Source organism: Mya arenaria, chromosome 12, assembly GCF_026914265.1.
Source record: "Mya arenaria isolate MELC-2E11 chromosome 12, ASM2691426v1".
In the NCBI taxonomy this organism is placed as follows: Eukaryota; Metazoa; Mollusca; class Bivalvia; order Myida; family Myidae; genus Mya; species Mya arenaria.
The window spans coordinates 15,485,045-15,502,766 of NC_069133.1; the positions used below are offsets into that span (position 1 = coordinate 15,485,045).

At 36.6% G+C, this 17,722-nt stretch overlaps 2 protein-coding genes across 5 annotated transcripts in view; one reads left to right on the forward strand and one right to left on the reverse strand.

The window, feature by feature from the left end:
• The window catches only part of LOC128211346 (F-box/LRR-repeat protein 7-like), a 35,537-nt gene that overhangs the window by 4,962 nt on the left and 12,853 nt on the right, over nt 1-17,722 (reverse strand). For 3 of the 4 annotated variants that reach the window (XM_052916036.1, XM_052916035.1, XM_052916034.1), the window contains exons 2-6: nt 6,812-7,292; nt 6,231-6,497; nt 5,843-6,009; nt 4,940-5,142; nt 1,668-1,847 (exon numbers count right to left, since the gene is read on the reverse strand). In XM_052916036.1, coding sequence (XP_052771996.1) covers nt 1,668-1,847; nt 4,940-5,142; nt 5,843-6,009; nt 6,231-6,497; nt 6,812-7,292 — 1,298 coding nt within the window. Of the gene's footprint in view, nt 1-1,667; nt 1,848-4,939; nt 5,143-5,842; nt 6,010-6,230; nt 6,498-6,811; nt 7,293-12,035; nt 12,245-17,722 lie in introns of those variants that run through there. The other variant, XM_052916033.1, reaches the window with a different exon arrangement.
• Nucleotides 16,272-17,722, forward strand: part of LOC128211351 (zinc transporter ZIP13-like) — a 39,357-nt gene continuing 37,906 nt past the window's right edge. Inside the window, exon 1 of the mRNA XM_052916041.1 lies at nt 16,272-16,671. Coding sequence (XP_052772001.1) covers nt 16,353-16,671 — 319 coding nt within the window. The 5' untranslated portion in view covers nt 16,272-16,352. The remainder of the gene's footprint in view (nt 16,672-17,722) is intronic.

A 17,722-nucleotide genomic window follows, 5' to 3' on the forward strand; every position in this document is an offset into this window, starting at 1 on the left:
GCCATAGTCTTGAATTTTGAGCAGCCCTCCCGTACCAATTAAAGCCATAGTCTTGAGTTTTGAGCAGCCTTCCCGTACCAATTAAAACCATAGTCTTGAGTTTTGAGCAGCCCTCCCGTACCAATTAAAGCCATAGTCTTGAGTTTTGAGCAGCCTTCCCGTACCAATTAAAGCCATAGTCTTGAGTTTTGAGCAGCCCTCTCGTACCAATTAAAGCCCTAGTCTTGAGTTTTGAGCAGCCCTCCCGTACCAATTAAAGCCCTAGTCTTGAGTTTTGAGCAGCCCTCCCGTACCAATTAAAGCCCTAGTCTTGAGTTTTGAGCAGCCTTCCCGTACCAATTAAAGCCCTAGTCTTGAGTTTTGAGCAGCCTTCCCGTACCAATTAAAGCCATAGTCTTGAGTTTTGAGCAGCCCTCTCGTACCAATTAAAGCCCTAGTATTGAGTTTTGAGCAGCCTTCCCGTACCAATTGAAGCCCTAGTCTTGAGTTTTGAGCAGCCCTCTCGTACCAATAAAAGCCCTAGTCTTGAGTTTTGAGCAGCCCTCCCGTACCAATTAAAGCCCCTAGTCTTGGGTTTTGAGCAGCCTTCCCGTACCAATTAAAGGCCTAGTCTTGAGTTTTGAGCAGCCTTCCCGTACCAATTAAAACCCTAGTCTTAGGTTGTTAGAAGCCTTCCAATACCAATTAAAGCCCTAGTCTTGGGGTTTGAGCAGCCCTCCCGTACCAAGTAAAGCCCTTGTATTGGGTTTTGAGCAGCCCTCCAATACCAATTAAAGCCCTCGTCTTGGGGTTTGAGCAGCCCTCCCGTACCAATTAAAGCCCTTGTCTTGGGTTTTCAGAAGCCCTCCCATACCAATTAAAGCCCTTGTCTTGGGTTTTGAGCAGCCCTCCCATACAAATTCAAGCCCTAGTCTTGAGTTTTGAGCAACCCTTCCGCACCAACTAGAGCCCTAGTCTTGGGGTTTGATCAGCCCTCCAGTACCAAATTAAGTCCTAGTCTTGGTGTTTGAGCAGCCCTCCCTTTTCAACTATAAGTCCTAGTCTTGGGGTTCGAGCAGCCTTCCAATACCAATTAAAGCCCTAGTCTTGGGGTTTGAGCAGCCCTCCCGTACAAATTAAAGCCCTAGTCTTAGGGTTTGAGCAGCCCTCCCGTACCAATTAAAGCCCTAGTCTTGGGGTTTGAGCAGCACTCCCATACCAATTTAAGCCCTAGTATTGGGATTTGAGCAGCCCAACGGTACCAACTTTAAGTCCTAGTATTGGGGTTTGAGCAGCCCTCCCGTACCAACTTTAAGTCCTAGTCTTGGGGTTTGATCAGCCCTCCCGTACCACTTTTAAGTCCTAGTCTTGGGGTTTGATCAGCCCTCCCGAACCAACTTTAAGTCCTATTCTTGGGGTTTGATCAGCCCTCCCGTACCAACTTTAAGTCCTAGTCTTGGGGTTTGAGCAGCCCTCCCGTACCAACTTTAAGTCCTAGTATTGGGCTTTGAGCAGCCCTCCCGTACCAACTTTAAGTCCTAGTATTGGGGGTTGAGCAGCCCTTCCGTGCCAACTAAAGCACTAGTCTTGGGTTTTGAGCCTCCCTCTCGTACTAGTCTTAGCTGTTGAGCCTCACTACCGTTACAATTAAAGCCCTAGTCTTCGCTTATGATCCTTCCCTCCCGTACCTGATGTGGTCGACGAACTTGCTGCTCTTGTCGCTAAATCTGATGGTGTCTGGGTCCCACTGTATCTCGAGACGGAGCAAGTAGGGGCAGTATTGAGCGAACCCCTCTATCACCTGGTCGATATGGACCTTGGTGGTCAACTTCAGAAACCAGCCATTAGCCGTGCCAAGAACGCAGATCCTGAAGTTAAAAGAATGTGACGTAGTAAAAAAAAGGTATTGTAAGAAGTAAGTGAAGCATTGTGAACTGTCAAAAAAAGCGTCATGAAATGTTAATGAAGGCATCTTGTAATGTTTATGAAATGTTTATGAAGGCATTGTGAACTGTGTATGAACGAATTGTGAAATGTTTATGAAGGCATCATGAAATGTTTATGAACGCATTGTTAAATGTTCATGAAGGTACATGTATCATGAAATGTTTATGAACTCACTGCAAACTGTTTATGAACGCATTGTGAAATATTTATGAAGGCATCACGAAATGTTTATGAACGCATTGTGAAATGTTTATGACGGCATCATGAAATGTTTATGAAGGCATTGCGAAATGTTTATGAACTGTTTATGAACGCATTGTGAAATGTTTATGAAGGCATCATGACATGCTTATAATTGCATTGTGAAATGTTTATGAAGGCATCGTGAATTGTTTATGAACGCATTGTGAAATGTTTAAGAACGAATTGTGAAATGTTAATGAATGCATCGTGAAATGTTTATGAAGACATCATGAAATGTTTATGATTGCGTTGTGAAATGTTTATGAAGGTTTCGTGAAATGTTTATGAACGCATTGTGAAATGTTTATGAACGAATTGTGAAATGTTTATGAATGCATCATGAAATGTTAATGAAGGCATCATGAAATGTTTATGAAGGCATTGCGAAATGTTAATGAAGGCATTGTGAAATGTTTATGGAGACATTGGGAAATGTTTATGAATGCATTGAGAAATGTTTATGAAGGCATCATCAATTGTTTTTGAAGGCATTGCGAAATGTTTATGAAGGCATTGTGAAATGTTTATGGAGACATTAGAAAATGTTTATGAATGCATTGAGAAATGTTTATGAAGGCATCATCAAATGTTTTTGAAGGCATTGTGAAATGTTTATGAATGCATTGAAAAATGATTAAGAAGGCATCATGAAATGCTTATGAAGGCATTGTAAAATGTTTATGAAGGCATTGTGAACTGTTTATGAAGGCATTGAGAAATGTTTATAAATGCATTGTGAAATGTTTATGAAGGCATCATCAAATGTTTATAAAGGTACCATGAAATGTTTATGAATGAATTGTGAAATGTTTATGAAGGCATTGTAAAATGTTTATGAAGGCATTTTGAAATGTTAGAGTGAGCAATTCGGAATGCCAATAAGTACTCAAAGGAATTTAAATGAATGCGTTGTGAAATGTGGGTGAACGATTTGTGCAATACAAATGAAAGCAATGTTAATGTTAAAGAAGGTAGGCAGAAATGGGCAGTATTGCACGGACCTCTCGACAACCTGGTCTATATGAACCATCATGTTTACCGTTACATAGGAAATACAAAAATATATATGTTTCCAGTGGCCGTATTCATAATGTTTCTTAGTGAAACAAATCAACTTAATGAAAATTCAAGAATTTTTAACAGCGAAATATTTTCTTTTTCTTTTTTCGTACCTTTGTCATATTTTTAGTGTAAAAACATTGCTAGTTTTCTTAAAATTCAAATGAAAGCATTTTTTCACTGAGTTGAATTGCTGACTTAACGCTTTATGGATACGACCCAGAGCAGATCTTGTGGGGAAAACACATTGTAAAATGTTTACGAAAGCATTGTGAAAATGCAACTGATCGCACAATAACCTAATTCTCATACATAAAATAGTTGCAGTTTTAGATTTACGAATGTACATTTTCTCTTGTCAGTGTATGAACACTTTTAGTTTACATACATTGTCTATATAGACGCGGTTTATTTGCATTTTAGGGTAATTGGAGTGACATCAATAATTCAATACTACTTAACTGCCATCACTAACCTTATTTTGCGCTAATCATTAACTTTATTACTGGCATATCTTTGCAAAATCAGATGCTAGTTCATATATTGCGAAATATAACTGAGCTTTTACGAATCCCATTTTAGGTAACATAATTCTACTCTTGTATTCAGTGTAAACATAGTTTAACAACCCTGATATATCTATAGTCATGCAAGAACGCAAGTAAAATCGATCTCAGCCTCTGTCACTGTCGTAAAATTCCCGCGAGAAATGTTCTGGTGTTATTGACAACAATAATGGGAGTATTTCTACCTACAGAATGTTGTAAGGGCCATCGCGATCTCACCCATGCATTTAGAAAACGTCAAAAAACAAAACGCGAAAAATATTTCCCAAAATGTTTTTTTTTCAATTTGTACAGTACTTAAAATAGAAAAATCTCTATGTAGTTAATGAAATATGCGCGGATGTTACTATAAATCTGGAGTTTTTTTTCTAAAGACAGACTTACAAAAAAAAGTGCACAGAAGTAAATGTCAAATCTCGCTTCTTTTTTATGGAATTTCTAATAAAAACATAATAGTTTTCCTATGCCATGTACTACAAAATTGAAAGGAACAAATGCGAAAATGTAACAAACAAAAGTCGCGTTTTTTCTTGGGAAAATTCATAAAGTGAGGTGTGGGATCGCGATGGTCCTAATAGTAGTTACTTACAAAATTGGTTCTACACGTTGAGAACATATTAATATATGATTATTAAATACTGCACAAACAGCAGTGTCAACATCGCAGCAAATCTGCTCATATCACACGGTTTTTACAATGCATTGCATATTCGCTATGTGACCATCTTCAACGAGTACCTTATGAGTATCATGAGTGGAATGCCGTCACCGAGGACCATCATGGTAAGAATTTTTATGACGTCAATGAGTACCATCATAATAAAAGATTGTTTGACGCTACCGACGCCTTATTTTGGTTATGATGAGAATCGCGTCATCGAATACTTGATAAAAATGGTATGATGCCACTAAGTATACGATGTTGTCGATAATGTATCGTGTTACATTACAGTCGAACCCCGTTGGCTCAAACTTAACTAGCTCGAATGCATCGTTGGCTCGAACTGAATGTTTAGCACCGATTTCTTTATACTGAACATAAGCATTTTCCCGCTTGAAATTTCCGAGGCTCGAGGTATCTTCGCCGGTCCCCTGGAGAGCCAACGGGGTTCGACTAAATCCTAACGTCACCCTACACGGTATACCTGATGTTGGTAAGATAGGGAATCACATTCAGCCAAAAGTTTTCCGTCAGTGTGGGTTTCCCGGACAAAACTAAGCCGCGAAGATTCCGGCCGTGCATTTGCAAGAACTGGTATATCGTGTTCTCCGATAGCGCGGGTGTCGAACTGATATCGATGGCGCGCAGCTGGCGGAACTTCCCCTTAGCCACCATGTCGCCAAGAATCTACCAAAAGAAATAACAAATGTGAAGAAACTAAAATCATTAGTTCAAGTGTATACCATTTCAAATATATGAGGCACATGCCTTACTGTATGATGTTATTGCACAGTGCACGCAGGTTTCTGCATCGCATGTATGAACAGGTATTTCTTCAGAAATCCTGTCAAACCAATTAAGAAACTCCATTAATAATAAAGAGACGAATATGACATTTTAGCTTAGATGATATAAACATTGTTCTTTTTTGTTTCTTATTAACCTAAATGAATAATGAATACTACGTAGTTACAGTACATATGCACGTGCTTTTCGGTTAAGAACTCGGAGTGCCCCACACTCAGGTAGATGAAAACCGGAATAAGGAGAAGGACGTTTTCCAGACACTCCATGGACAGCTGACCAACCAGTTATGTAAACATAGCTAGCCAATAGTATGTGTACATGTTTCTTGAAGAACTCCCTGTTCCTCACACTCATTAAGGTGAAGAACAGTTTTATGGAGAAGGACGTACCCCGAACACTCCGTGGACAACTAACCAACCAGTTGCGTTAACAAAGCTAGCGCATAGTACGTGTATATGCACCTTGTCGGTAAAGAAACAACACCCAGGTAGGTAAAGAACGTTTAATTGAGAACGTGTATGGAGAATGACGTCCAACCATTAATGTAAACATAGTTTGCCCAAATAACATTCACACGTACTTTGTCAGTGAAGAACTCGCAGTGGCCTAGACCCAGGAAGGTGAAGAACGGTATACGGAGCAGGACATTCTCCAAACACTCCGTGGAGAGCTCCGTGGATGTGAGATCTAGTTCATGCACCTGCGCCGTCTCCCAGGGAACTGCCACCATGTACTCATCTTCCACGCCTGCAAGTTATTGTGGGAAATTTATCAAGTGATATTTCATGACAAGACATTTTAATCAACAAAATGATGTGAAGCTCACGAGGGACAATGGTATTCGTGTTTAGTTTCTCCCGAAGAACAGCCTCAGTTGTATAATGAAAATTGGTCGTAAAATATTCAAATAAACCCGTTTCTTCATGTATGCCATAAAATCAAATGGACTGGAAATAGTGACTACATACCGGTGTGATGAAGAAGCAGGGTCTTCAGCTTCTTGCACCTCTGTACAAGGGTTTTGAACGACGATCCCTTGACCCTAAGACAGAAGTTCAAGGCCAGGCACTCCAGGTGGATACAGTTGGAGGTCAGCAACTCTATGTGCGAGTCATCAATGAACGTGATGCCATACATGTTCACAACGCGGAGATTCGGCGTGTGGGACTTGATTTTACCGATGTTTACCACCTCATATACATCTTCGTCCCCCTCACTTGAATTTTCAAATGATCCTACAAGATGAACATGTACATGTAGATGTGTATGAGTTAGGTTAAGTTAAAAAAGAAATACAATAATAAAACTAAATTTGAAAGACGCCAGTTTGGTCACCGAAACTTAAACATAGTTCGGCGTTTTAACTGCATCTATTTTAAAGGTGTCGCATGAATGTAACCCCATACTTCGCATCCATACATAAACTAAAACATAAGAGCGTATAAACTAAATAAACATGGTTATAGAACATATGGAAATGGATAATAAGACACATAATTTGAATTAAGAAATGAGGATGCTTTCTTTTTAGAATATAAAGGCTGATTACCTATTAAATGAAGAACTTGGAGTGACGAAAGGCAACTGTAGATTCGTCTCATGAAGCCCTCCAGAAATATAACTTCCGACAGACAGATGCAAAGACTTTTCAGATTGCATGGGAACGAATTTAAATCATTAAAATCATGCAGTTGCATGGCATTTGAAAAGTCTAGAGTCATATACTTCAGCGCAGGGCACTTGTTAGACAGTTCGTGCAAAATTGGTGACGTCACGAGCTCACACGGCAATTCGATGTACCTAAGACTTGGTCCAAATCGTACATTTATCAACGCAATAAGGTTCTCGAAACTGTTTACATGGAGACCGTTATACTCCGGTCTGAGGGACACGACCTGCCACAGTTGGTTGCTGTACGCCATGAGACGCCACTTCTTGCAGACTCGCGCAATTTTCCCCAGCTCTCTCTGGTGGAGGAACGAAAACGCGTGCTGGAGACATTTGTCTGGCAGACTGTCGATGGTGCATGTCTGAAAAAATAACGGGTTGTTTGAAGCAAAAAGTCAATCTTTGAAAGAAATTACACATGAACATAATCCAATATGCCTTTTTATATTAGGAATAGCAGAATCAGCCATCAATCATAGGACGTTGCCTTGTCTTATATTATATGACTATGGTTCAAACGAATTGATAAGCGTATAAGGTAATTGGGTTAAAGTAAATGACCGCATAGGAAATTATTGCAGTACTAGCCATTACTTATAGCCAACCCATCGAAAAGATACTCATTTAAGGAACTCGCACAGGTTTTATAGGATCAACCCATTGAAAAGAGACTCATTTAAGGGACTCGCACACGCTTCATAGGATCAACCCATGGAAAAGAGACTCATTTAAGGGACTCGCACACGCTTCATAGGATCAACCCATGGAAAAGAGACTCATTTAAGGGACTCGCACACGCTTCATAGGATCAACCCATGGAAAAGAGACTCATTTAAGGGTCTCGCACACGTTTCATAGGATCAACCCATTTAAAAGAGACTCATTTAAGGGACTCGCACACGTTTCATTAGGATCAACCCATGGAAAAGAGACTCATTTAAGGAACTCGCACAGGTTTTATAGGATCAACCCATTGAAAAGAGACTCATTTAAGGGACTCGCACACGCTTCATAGGATCAACCCATGGAAAAGAGACTCATTTAAGGGACTCGCACACGTTTCATAGGATCAACCCATGGAAAAGAGACTCATTTAAGGGACTCGCACACGCTTCATAGGATCAACCCATGGAAAAGAGACTCATTTAAGGGACTCGCACACGCTTCATAGGATCAACCCATGGAAAAGAGACTCATTTAAGGGACTCGCACACGTTTCATAGGATCAACCCATGGAAAAGAGACTCATTTAAGGGACTCGCACACGTTTCATAAGATCAACCCATGGAAAAGAGACTCATTTAAGGGTCTCGCACACGTTTCATTAGGATCAACCCATGGAAAAGAGACTCATTTAAGGGACTCGCACACGTTTCATAGGATCAACCCATGGAAAAGAGACTCATTTAAGGAACTCGCACACGTTTCATAGGATCAACCTATGGAAAAGAGACTCATTTAAGGAACTCGCACACGTTTCATAGGATCAACCCATGGAAAAGAGACTCATTTAAGGAACTCGCACACGTTTCATAGGATCAACCCACCGAAAAGATACTCATTTAAGGAGCTCGCACACGTTTTATAGGATCAACCCACCGAAAAGAGACTCACTTAAGGAACTCGCACACGTTTCATAGGATCAACCCATGGAAAAGATACTCATTTAAGAGACTAGCACATGTTTTAGAGGGTCAAAGACAAAAATAGATTGTGTGAAATGTAAACAAAAGCTCGCAACTTATGCCGAAACATATTCCAAAAATCACGTAAAGAGCTTATAATGTTTACATTTTTTAAAGAACAGCTAATGAAAATTGAATGAATTACAAATTCCAGTTAAATGTTTGTCATTTATTGATAAACGAGAGAAAAAGAAAACAATTAATTATTTGAAGAACGTTTGGAAAGAAATGTTGCTGACATAGTATCTGTGAAGAAGTCACTTTAATGGATTATGGAAAACACAAAGTAAAGGTTTAATAGCTATATAATATATCATAGACAGTGTTTTTCTGTCCCTTTTGGGGCCATAATTCGGCCATATTCCCCTCATGAAATAGAATAAAGTTTTCCCCTATCTAGATAAAAAAATCACCTTGTAAAAACATTACGTATATAATTAGGAGAGCATTTTCCTTTTTACAATTAGCAAATGTAGCAATATTATGCCATTCATGCATATATCGATTGGTTTGTCGAATAAATGGTTTGGAAACAAGTTGAACATTATATGAATCATGCTAGTATTGTATCGCCTTTTGGCCAAATCAACGCTATTTTTCCCCTTTTAAAGGGCCCCGCCACCATTCACTTAAAAGTGAAAAAAACACACTGATACCATCAGATTATAGAAAAGAACAATGTTACTATTACCACGATACCAAGAAAACAAATAATTGTCACTGAAGTCATTAAATTTTGAACACTTAAAAATACATGAAATTCATCTTCAAAGAAATGAGCATAAAACTTAGTATTTCTACCATATATGAGACTTTAGTAAACCGCAGCCAGTAAATATTTTAGCATTCACCAATCATTTAATATGTTTGCGTTTTCAGCTATCAAATACACGGTTACAATCTTGTTACAGTATCAGTAATTTATATCTTCTATAAATGCATTATTTAGTAAGTAGTTAAAGGTATATCACTCAAAATTTATGTTTGTTATACATGTGTACGTATTAATTTTGAATAAGAGCATCACTTTAAAGCATTTATAAGTATCACAAAATGAGTATAGATAGATGTACTTAGCTAACCTTTGAATTCCTAGATTCAAACAGACGCCAGCAGTTATACGGAAAGCTATGGCGTGTGGCTGGTTATCTGTGTTCGATAACATCCAGTATATATACCGTGACTAATTGGAAATACAAGCAAGTATATTCGAAGAATGGCTGGCAGCCTTTCAAATAATATAAAATATCATATAAGTTCCATAGAAGATACTGGTTTAGAATCACATATTCGCAGAAAAGCTGTTATATATGTGTTATAAATATGTTTGATTTATGATGATCAAAACACTAAGAGTTCTTTACATTGCACAAGGGCAGCTCCAAAATTTATTGTTAGAGGGGGCGAATCATCAATCATGATGCCATACATGTTCACAACGCGGAGATTCGGCTAGTGGGACTTGATTTTACCGATGTTTACCACCTCATATACATCTTCGTCCCCCTTAATTGAATTTTCAAATGATCCTATAAGATGAACATGTACATGTAGATGTATATGAGTTAGGCTAAGTTAAAAATAAATACAATATTAAAACTAAATTTGAAAGACACCAGTTTGGTCACAGAAACTACAACATATTTCGGCGTTTTAACTGTATCTATTTTAAAGGTGTCGCATGAATGTAACCCCATACTTCGCATCCATGCATAAATTAAAACATTAGAGGGGGCGTAACTTAGGGCGTAACATTTTGACTTGCGACCCTCCCTCAGAACCAAAATCAATTTGGTTGAAAGTGTCGACAGTTTGTATTAGAAATTTCTAGTTCGAAATGGTATATTTTGAGCGTATTTCTTTACTCTCTCTTGGGCGATTTTATTTCTATTATTTTTATTTATTTATTATTATTATTTATTTTTATTTATTTATTTATTTTATTTATTTTTTTATTTTATTTATTTATTTATTTATTTATTTATTTATTTTATTTATTTTATTTTTTTTTGGCGGGGGGGGGGGGGGTCCGCTAGTGTTGTAAATAATAAAGGCAATATAACGTTTATTTTAGGAATCGATCGACGTCCATCTTAGACTATAGTTTTCAGCACTTTCCCTAGTCCTTGTTCTAATGTATGATTCACAAGACGTTGGAATGCAGGTTCATACTGACATGAGCATTTATTGTTATTGTCACTAATTGCCTCACCTAAGACAACACTAGGTTACCAATGTGGCACCAATTGTTCGTGATCGTTCGAGATTTTCAACTGTAAAACAAGGTACTGCAAGGTTTTACAGTCCTATAAATTAGCTTGGTTTCATCGTATAGAAATTAGGAAAAAGAACAGGTTTCAACATTGAAAAATGATACGAAAGAAAATATGAATATAGAAAAGGAAACCATTAAGTTTTGAACACTAAGTACCATCAACGGGGTTGTATCCAGGTATCCAGGAATAGACATTAGAAGTGGCTCACTTCAAGGGTGCACATTGGGGCGTACGACCCCTCCGCCAGGAAATCCCAAAATATACTTCAAACAAGACGGGGGGATCCTCCATCAAGAAATATGTGGATTATTCTAAGCCAAAAATGATGCATTTTATGTAATTTATGCATACTTTCTTTACCATATTACCATATTGATATATTATGTATAAATTTTGGCCACTTATCTAGTTTCTGTACATAAATATTGATGGTTCACATGGACAATTTTAGGGCCCAGGGCGCGCCCCTCTCCCTTGGAACCAACTGGTGGTGCATATATAGGAGCCTGATAACAGTGATGTAAGTTTTGGTTGAAACTCTTGTCAAGTACGAATCTTATTCGAATCCTGGCAATGACATGTAGTGACCCATGGGCGTACGTACGGTAGGTATACCTCCAGTACGCCATAGCGTACAAATTCATTTCGGTTCCCCCGAAATTGCAAATTCGTAAATTATTGAATTCAAGAATAAACAAATAGAATTTCTTTTAAGATTATATTTCTCAAAAATCCCGAACCGAAGGGGACACCTCTCCCGCGGATAAAATATTACGATCAAACTTGTGTACGTTCGTACAATTCAAAATTCTACAGGTACGCCCTAGCTTGTTCACGAGTATCAAAACACCCAGCGTATTAAAAATATATCTCTGATCTATCAATCAATTATCTATCGCAGTTTTCGTCGTACATATTTCATATTAAGAAATATTATATTTGCATAAAAATACTAAGTAGCATTTTGATATACATAATTTATCTTCCCAGCTAAGTAAATCAAATAATCTCTTTAGTGTCAAGTTATATGGAGCAGAAAACCAAACGTACACTTATATATTGATGTATGATATCCGATCATTCATTCCTACGATGTGCTAGCATGCATCTTATTTGTGCAAGAAGTTGAAACTACGCGACTTACTGTTCTAAAGCGATGATAATTGTCGTCATTTTGTGCCGACGCTACTTGCGACGCATCTTGCGCCACCTCGTAGATGGTTGAATGAAAGTCCATCACTTACACGACACGAAACAATGCTCACACATCAACAAAAACACCAACAACAAGCGTGGCCTACATTACTCTAAGAATTCCTTGGAAGTCGCTAGGAGATCGTTACTGGTTATTGGAGCCTGAGTCTGTGAGTTGTGCGGGAATAAAACTACTCCAGAACAGACAGCTACTAGTGAAAACGACCGCTATCGTGTTATGCATAGCTCGCATTGGTATTTCTGATACTGTTTTATACGTGTTGATCAATTTCTTCGATATATGTCTTGCAAATATCATTCATTTAAAGATTCATGTAATAAGCTTGACTCTTGTTACACTTGACCATGTTAGATATTGAACTGTTATGAGAAATTTTAGTAAGATTCTACTTGAATTATCGTAGTTTTTCAACAACAAAAAAATCCAATATACACTTAACTTTTCCAATTGTTATGTTTTCAAATTTCGATATATTTGAAGACGGATATTGAAAATCAAATAGAGATGGCATACCGTTTCTATAGTTTACGCTACATTTTAGGCGCATTTAGACGGTATTTCGATCAAATATAATGAGGCTTATGTACATTTTAGGAATTTCGTTCATTTCATGAATGTTTTCCTCTTAGGAGATAAATATTTTTTACATTCGTGTGCAAAATAGTCTCTTACTATCAAAAAACATTAAATCTATACATGAGCAGTTAGAACGTATTTAAATGTTACTAAATTACCTCCCTTTCACTTAAAAAATGAAGAAAAGTTAACCGTTAAAATAATATCATCAGATATCATCAGTAAATGTCAGCGTAATGAAATTTTCCATACGTTATCTGTTGACCAATATTGATATTTTTATTCAGTTATATTTTTAACAATTTTACGCTTAAACACCAAGGAAGCTTAAAAGGCTTCACTCTCACAGATTGAACGTTTTGGCAACTTTTTAATTTTTTGTCTTAGAACGAGCCAATTTTTGCGAAAATTTATGATAAAAAAATTATGTTTAATCCATTTTTTTAAACCGCCATAAAAATCAATTTTCGACCAGATATATGAAAATCAACAATCTGATCTTTTTGTCAGCTACTTTATATCATTGGTTTGTAGATATCTACGAAAAAAAGGTCTTTCCAAGACAAAACATAAAAAAGTTGTAAAAATGGTAAACCTGTGAGAGTGCAGCTTTAAGAATATCTCATTGCATTTGCATTGATAGAAATGCGAGTCTGTTAAAATCTTCAAATCTTCAAATCTCGATATTTTGATTAACATGCATTATGACTAAAAAGCAATTGCCAAACTTCTTAAATGTAAGGGATATCCAGCTTTCATCTACTATATGCTTCAACATGTTTAATTACAAAATAAGATTTTATTGGTGTTGAATTTTATTCCAATTCTCTTTTAATTTAAAAGTCAGCAAAAATGTTGCACATGAATTACAGGACTGTTTGCACGAATTTTGAAATGTTTTTTTTCTATTTTTGTTTCAGAAAAGTATTAGGTTAAACAATAGTTCAGTGTTTTACCATGTTGTTTTTTAAACTACGACAGAGCCGTTTTCAATCGAAACCCCAACAAAATTGTACGTATATCTCGAAGCTTGCCGAAGATGGCCGAGTTGTTACGATTGAGTTGTTCTGTTTTGCTCTTCAAGTCAATTCAAGCAATTCTATCTATTACAGGTGCGAGAGAACATTTTAAGTGTTGAAGAAACACTAAAATCATAATGTACAAAGTAATATTGATATTCTGCTGATGCAGGGTGAACAGGAAATCCAAGCATTTGTGACTCCAAGAGATTGAATCTCGTTTCACAATTCTAATTCTAGATAAACAAAATCCTTCACCTATTTATTCACCCCTACCACACCCCCTTGAATGAGTACCAGTACTGAAACTTGCCAAAAAGCTAAAATAATATTATAAAAAAAGCAGTTTGGGATTCTTTGCATCTTGATGCCATATGTTAGGGGTACGTTTGCTTCGTCTCAGCGGCTAACATTAACAAGATAAACGTATATAGCACCAGTATATAAGAATAACTCCGTGAGATTCCAAGACTGACTTGGTTAGATATATATTGCTAATCGATTGTTACTGTATAGAGAAATAGAGAGGAAGGTGACTGCTTGGATTGTAAATACAATAGCAATAATACATTTTAGAAGAAAAAAATATCTCGCGATTTCAAAAAGCGTTTTATTAGATCTATATGAAATAAATAACATTTATGAGCCTACTTTGAACCATGATCTTAACAAATTAAGCGAGGTTATGCCACGCCCCATCATCCATTGCATAAAAGAGAATTTAAATTGTTCTTAAAATATGTATATTGTGATTTAGTAGATTACGTACTATGCCTCAACCATACCCCCTCCCCCTCCCATTACATATTATAGAATAATAATACATGTACCTAAATAATATATCTCAAACCGTGATATGGGGCCACGCCCCTCCCATTCCTTTCCATACAGAAATATCAAATCAAATCAAATCAAATTTTATTTTCAGTCGGTATGACATAACAGAGAAAACATTAGCTATAAATAGCTATTGACCGACTACATATATATATATATATATATATATATATATATATATATATATATATATATATATATATATATATATATATATTATTACAAGCATATATCTATATAAAATATTTAAGTATTAAAAAGATTGAATCTAATTAAGAATTAGCACATTATTAAGACAAAATATAGATATCACATACTAATACATATGTACATATAAAATATTAAAATATGTAAGAAATTGTACCTAACTAAAAGTAAATTAGCACATGATTTAGACAAAAATACAGATATCACATACAGTATACACATTTAAAAACTGGGATGCTGGCGCTAATCTTGACCGTAGTCTAAAAAGATCTTAAGATGAAAGATTATAAAAAAAAACTGAGAGGAAAAAATAGCACAAGTGTGCGTGTCTTAAAAGGATACTAAAACACATATCAGCTTGAATCAGATTCAAGATGACCTGATTAGCACCAGCCTCTCAGAAGTTGCAGCAAACATTTATGCAGTGAACATGCAAGCACATAAATATAATTTAAAGCAATAGGATATCTATGACAAAAGCACTGATTAGAAATAGATATGATTGATGTAATACAGGCCAAGTAAGCACTAAGCATAACTAAACTAAAAAGCATGGCAAAAAGCAAAGCTTGGCAAAAATCTAAGCGTGGCATAATGACAAAAACAGTCAGGGTAGAAACAAAAGAGGGGAAGGTTTAACTATGAAAAGCGCAACAAGAACACCTGCAACTCTGTCCGTTCCATGCGTCGACCAAACTCCGAAACTGACTCAGGTTTGTTTCGTCACGAAAATAAAATCATAAAATATAATTATTTTGATTTAGTACTATGCCATGCCCCCACCCCCATTCCATATTGTAGAATTCTTATATCTTTAAAAAAAAAATATTGTTGTGAATGCACCCTCAAAATTATTTATAAACAGTGGGTTCCGTTTTGCCTTTATACTGAAATTGATAATGGGTGCGACATGCCCGCATATCGGAGTTGTTTAAAATAGTCAGCATTTCTCAGGAATTCATAAATAGTTATAGATTAAACCAAATTCTGTGCATTCGAATGTGGCAAAACCTGATTGAATGGATTGAATATCACGCTAGTATTTAAAACGCCATCTAAGTAAAGGGAGGCAACTAAAATTATGTCGTGCATCTTTCTATGGAAGAGTTGTACCTCTTTGTTCTAATTTTCGATTTTTGTTGATAATAAAAAACACACAACTAGTTTGCTTTCCATATAAATACTTTTATAAATGGCATTGCAACACAATACGAATATAAAAAATCATACATGCTATTTACCAAAAGCTCGCATACTTTCAAAATAAATCAATGGTATTAAACCCTTTGACGACAACGCTGTTGTGCTTCGACAAAGTTTACTAAAAAATATAGTTTCTTATTTTAAGAACTTTGGTAAATTTAAAAAGTAATTAATCTGATAAATCAGCTAAAACATAGAAAAGTAACTATCTATTAGCTCAAGAAAAAAATATTACAAAGATCGTTAAAATCGCGAAAATAAAACACGAACTATTTTCTGCGAAACTTCTCACAGGTAGCTTTGCATGTTTACTAAGGTCAAGGCCGTTAATGTTTTCGTGGGAGAAAGCGTCTGCATGAAAAATGAAATTTGGACCCATTTTATCTCAGAAAAGTGACCGATAATGGATATCATACGTTGTGTAATCGTTTACATAGTTGTATGTCTGACATATGGGTCATTGGTAAGTTCAGAAATACACCGAACAAAGTCAAACCCTTCGAAAAATGGACTAAGGAGAGAACGTTCTTACGTGGCCGAATCAAATGATAAACTTGATTGTGAAAGCAGTGGATTCCTGTGTTATTTTAATACTAAAATGTTCCAAAATAATTATGAGACATGGTGTTACTCGCTATTTGGTGCTGCCCTGGTAGGATTGAGTGGCATATTTCCACTGCTAGTGATTCCAATTCAAGCTGGACCGTCACTTAGGCATGGTGGTGAGTGATCCCCCTTATACCTTTCACTGTTTCAGCATATAGCTACAATATGTTATGTAGTAATGCATACATTTTCTTGGAAACTTATTTGATTTAGTGAGAAGTCAGGGGCATACTTGAAGCATTTTGGTATGTCGCAATACTTGAGTGAGCTGTCAACATTTAAAGTTGTTTAATTAGCTTGAATTGTTATACAATTGTGAAAGCTGGTGGGGGTCCTCAACAGCTGGAATTTATTGAATAATACAGTACTGAAAGAACCATTTTTAAGCAACCTGAACGCCATCATTCAGTGAAATTGCAACAAAATGTTACCAGTTAAATGTAGCATGTGTTAACATCCCATTATCGTTAAATTTTAATCCTGATTTTGAATAAGCAAATTCGATTTCGGGGGTCCAATTTTGATTTTGTTCTAGCATATATTGATTTGTTCTAGCCAAGTGCACTGGAGTATGCCAAGGTATGCCCCTGGAAGTGATAAACTGTCACCAATTATTAAATATTCTCTTTTTTCACCTTCAATGATTTCATATTTAATAATTTACTGACAATGTCAACATAACTGCTTTTTTAACATCACTAATCACTGTTCAGTGATGATCATATCATTGAAACTAACATTATATTGGCATGAAAATGTGTAAGTCCTGAATGGATTTCTTAGAGTCTTTTTGCAATTTTTGTACTTGGCAGTTATAGGGACAAATAACAAATGCCAAAAAATATCCCTGAACATTCATTATAATATGGCAAGTCATTGGCCTTATCCAACCAATTATAGGAAATGCACTACCAACCAGATGGGGTATTTTGGCGTGCGCAAAATTGAAAAATGGCAAGGATATATTCCGCGATAGTCAGCACGTAGTACGTGTATCACCGCATTCACCTGCTGCTACCACTGGTCAGGCTTGGGTTTTTGCTAAAGAGTTACAGTACACTCAACGAGTTAGACCCACTTTCCTTGCTCACTCTGAGGGATAAAGTCGATGATCGCGGGTTTCCTCCGAGGGTAAAACTGTTGCCCTCGCTAAAATCCCTCCAGTTC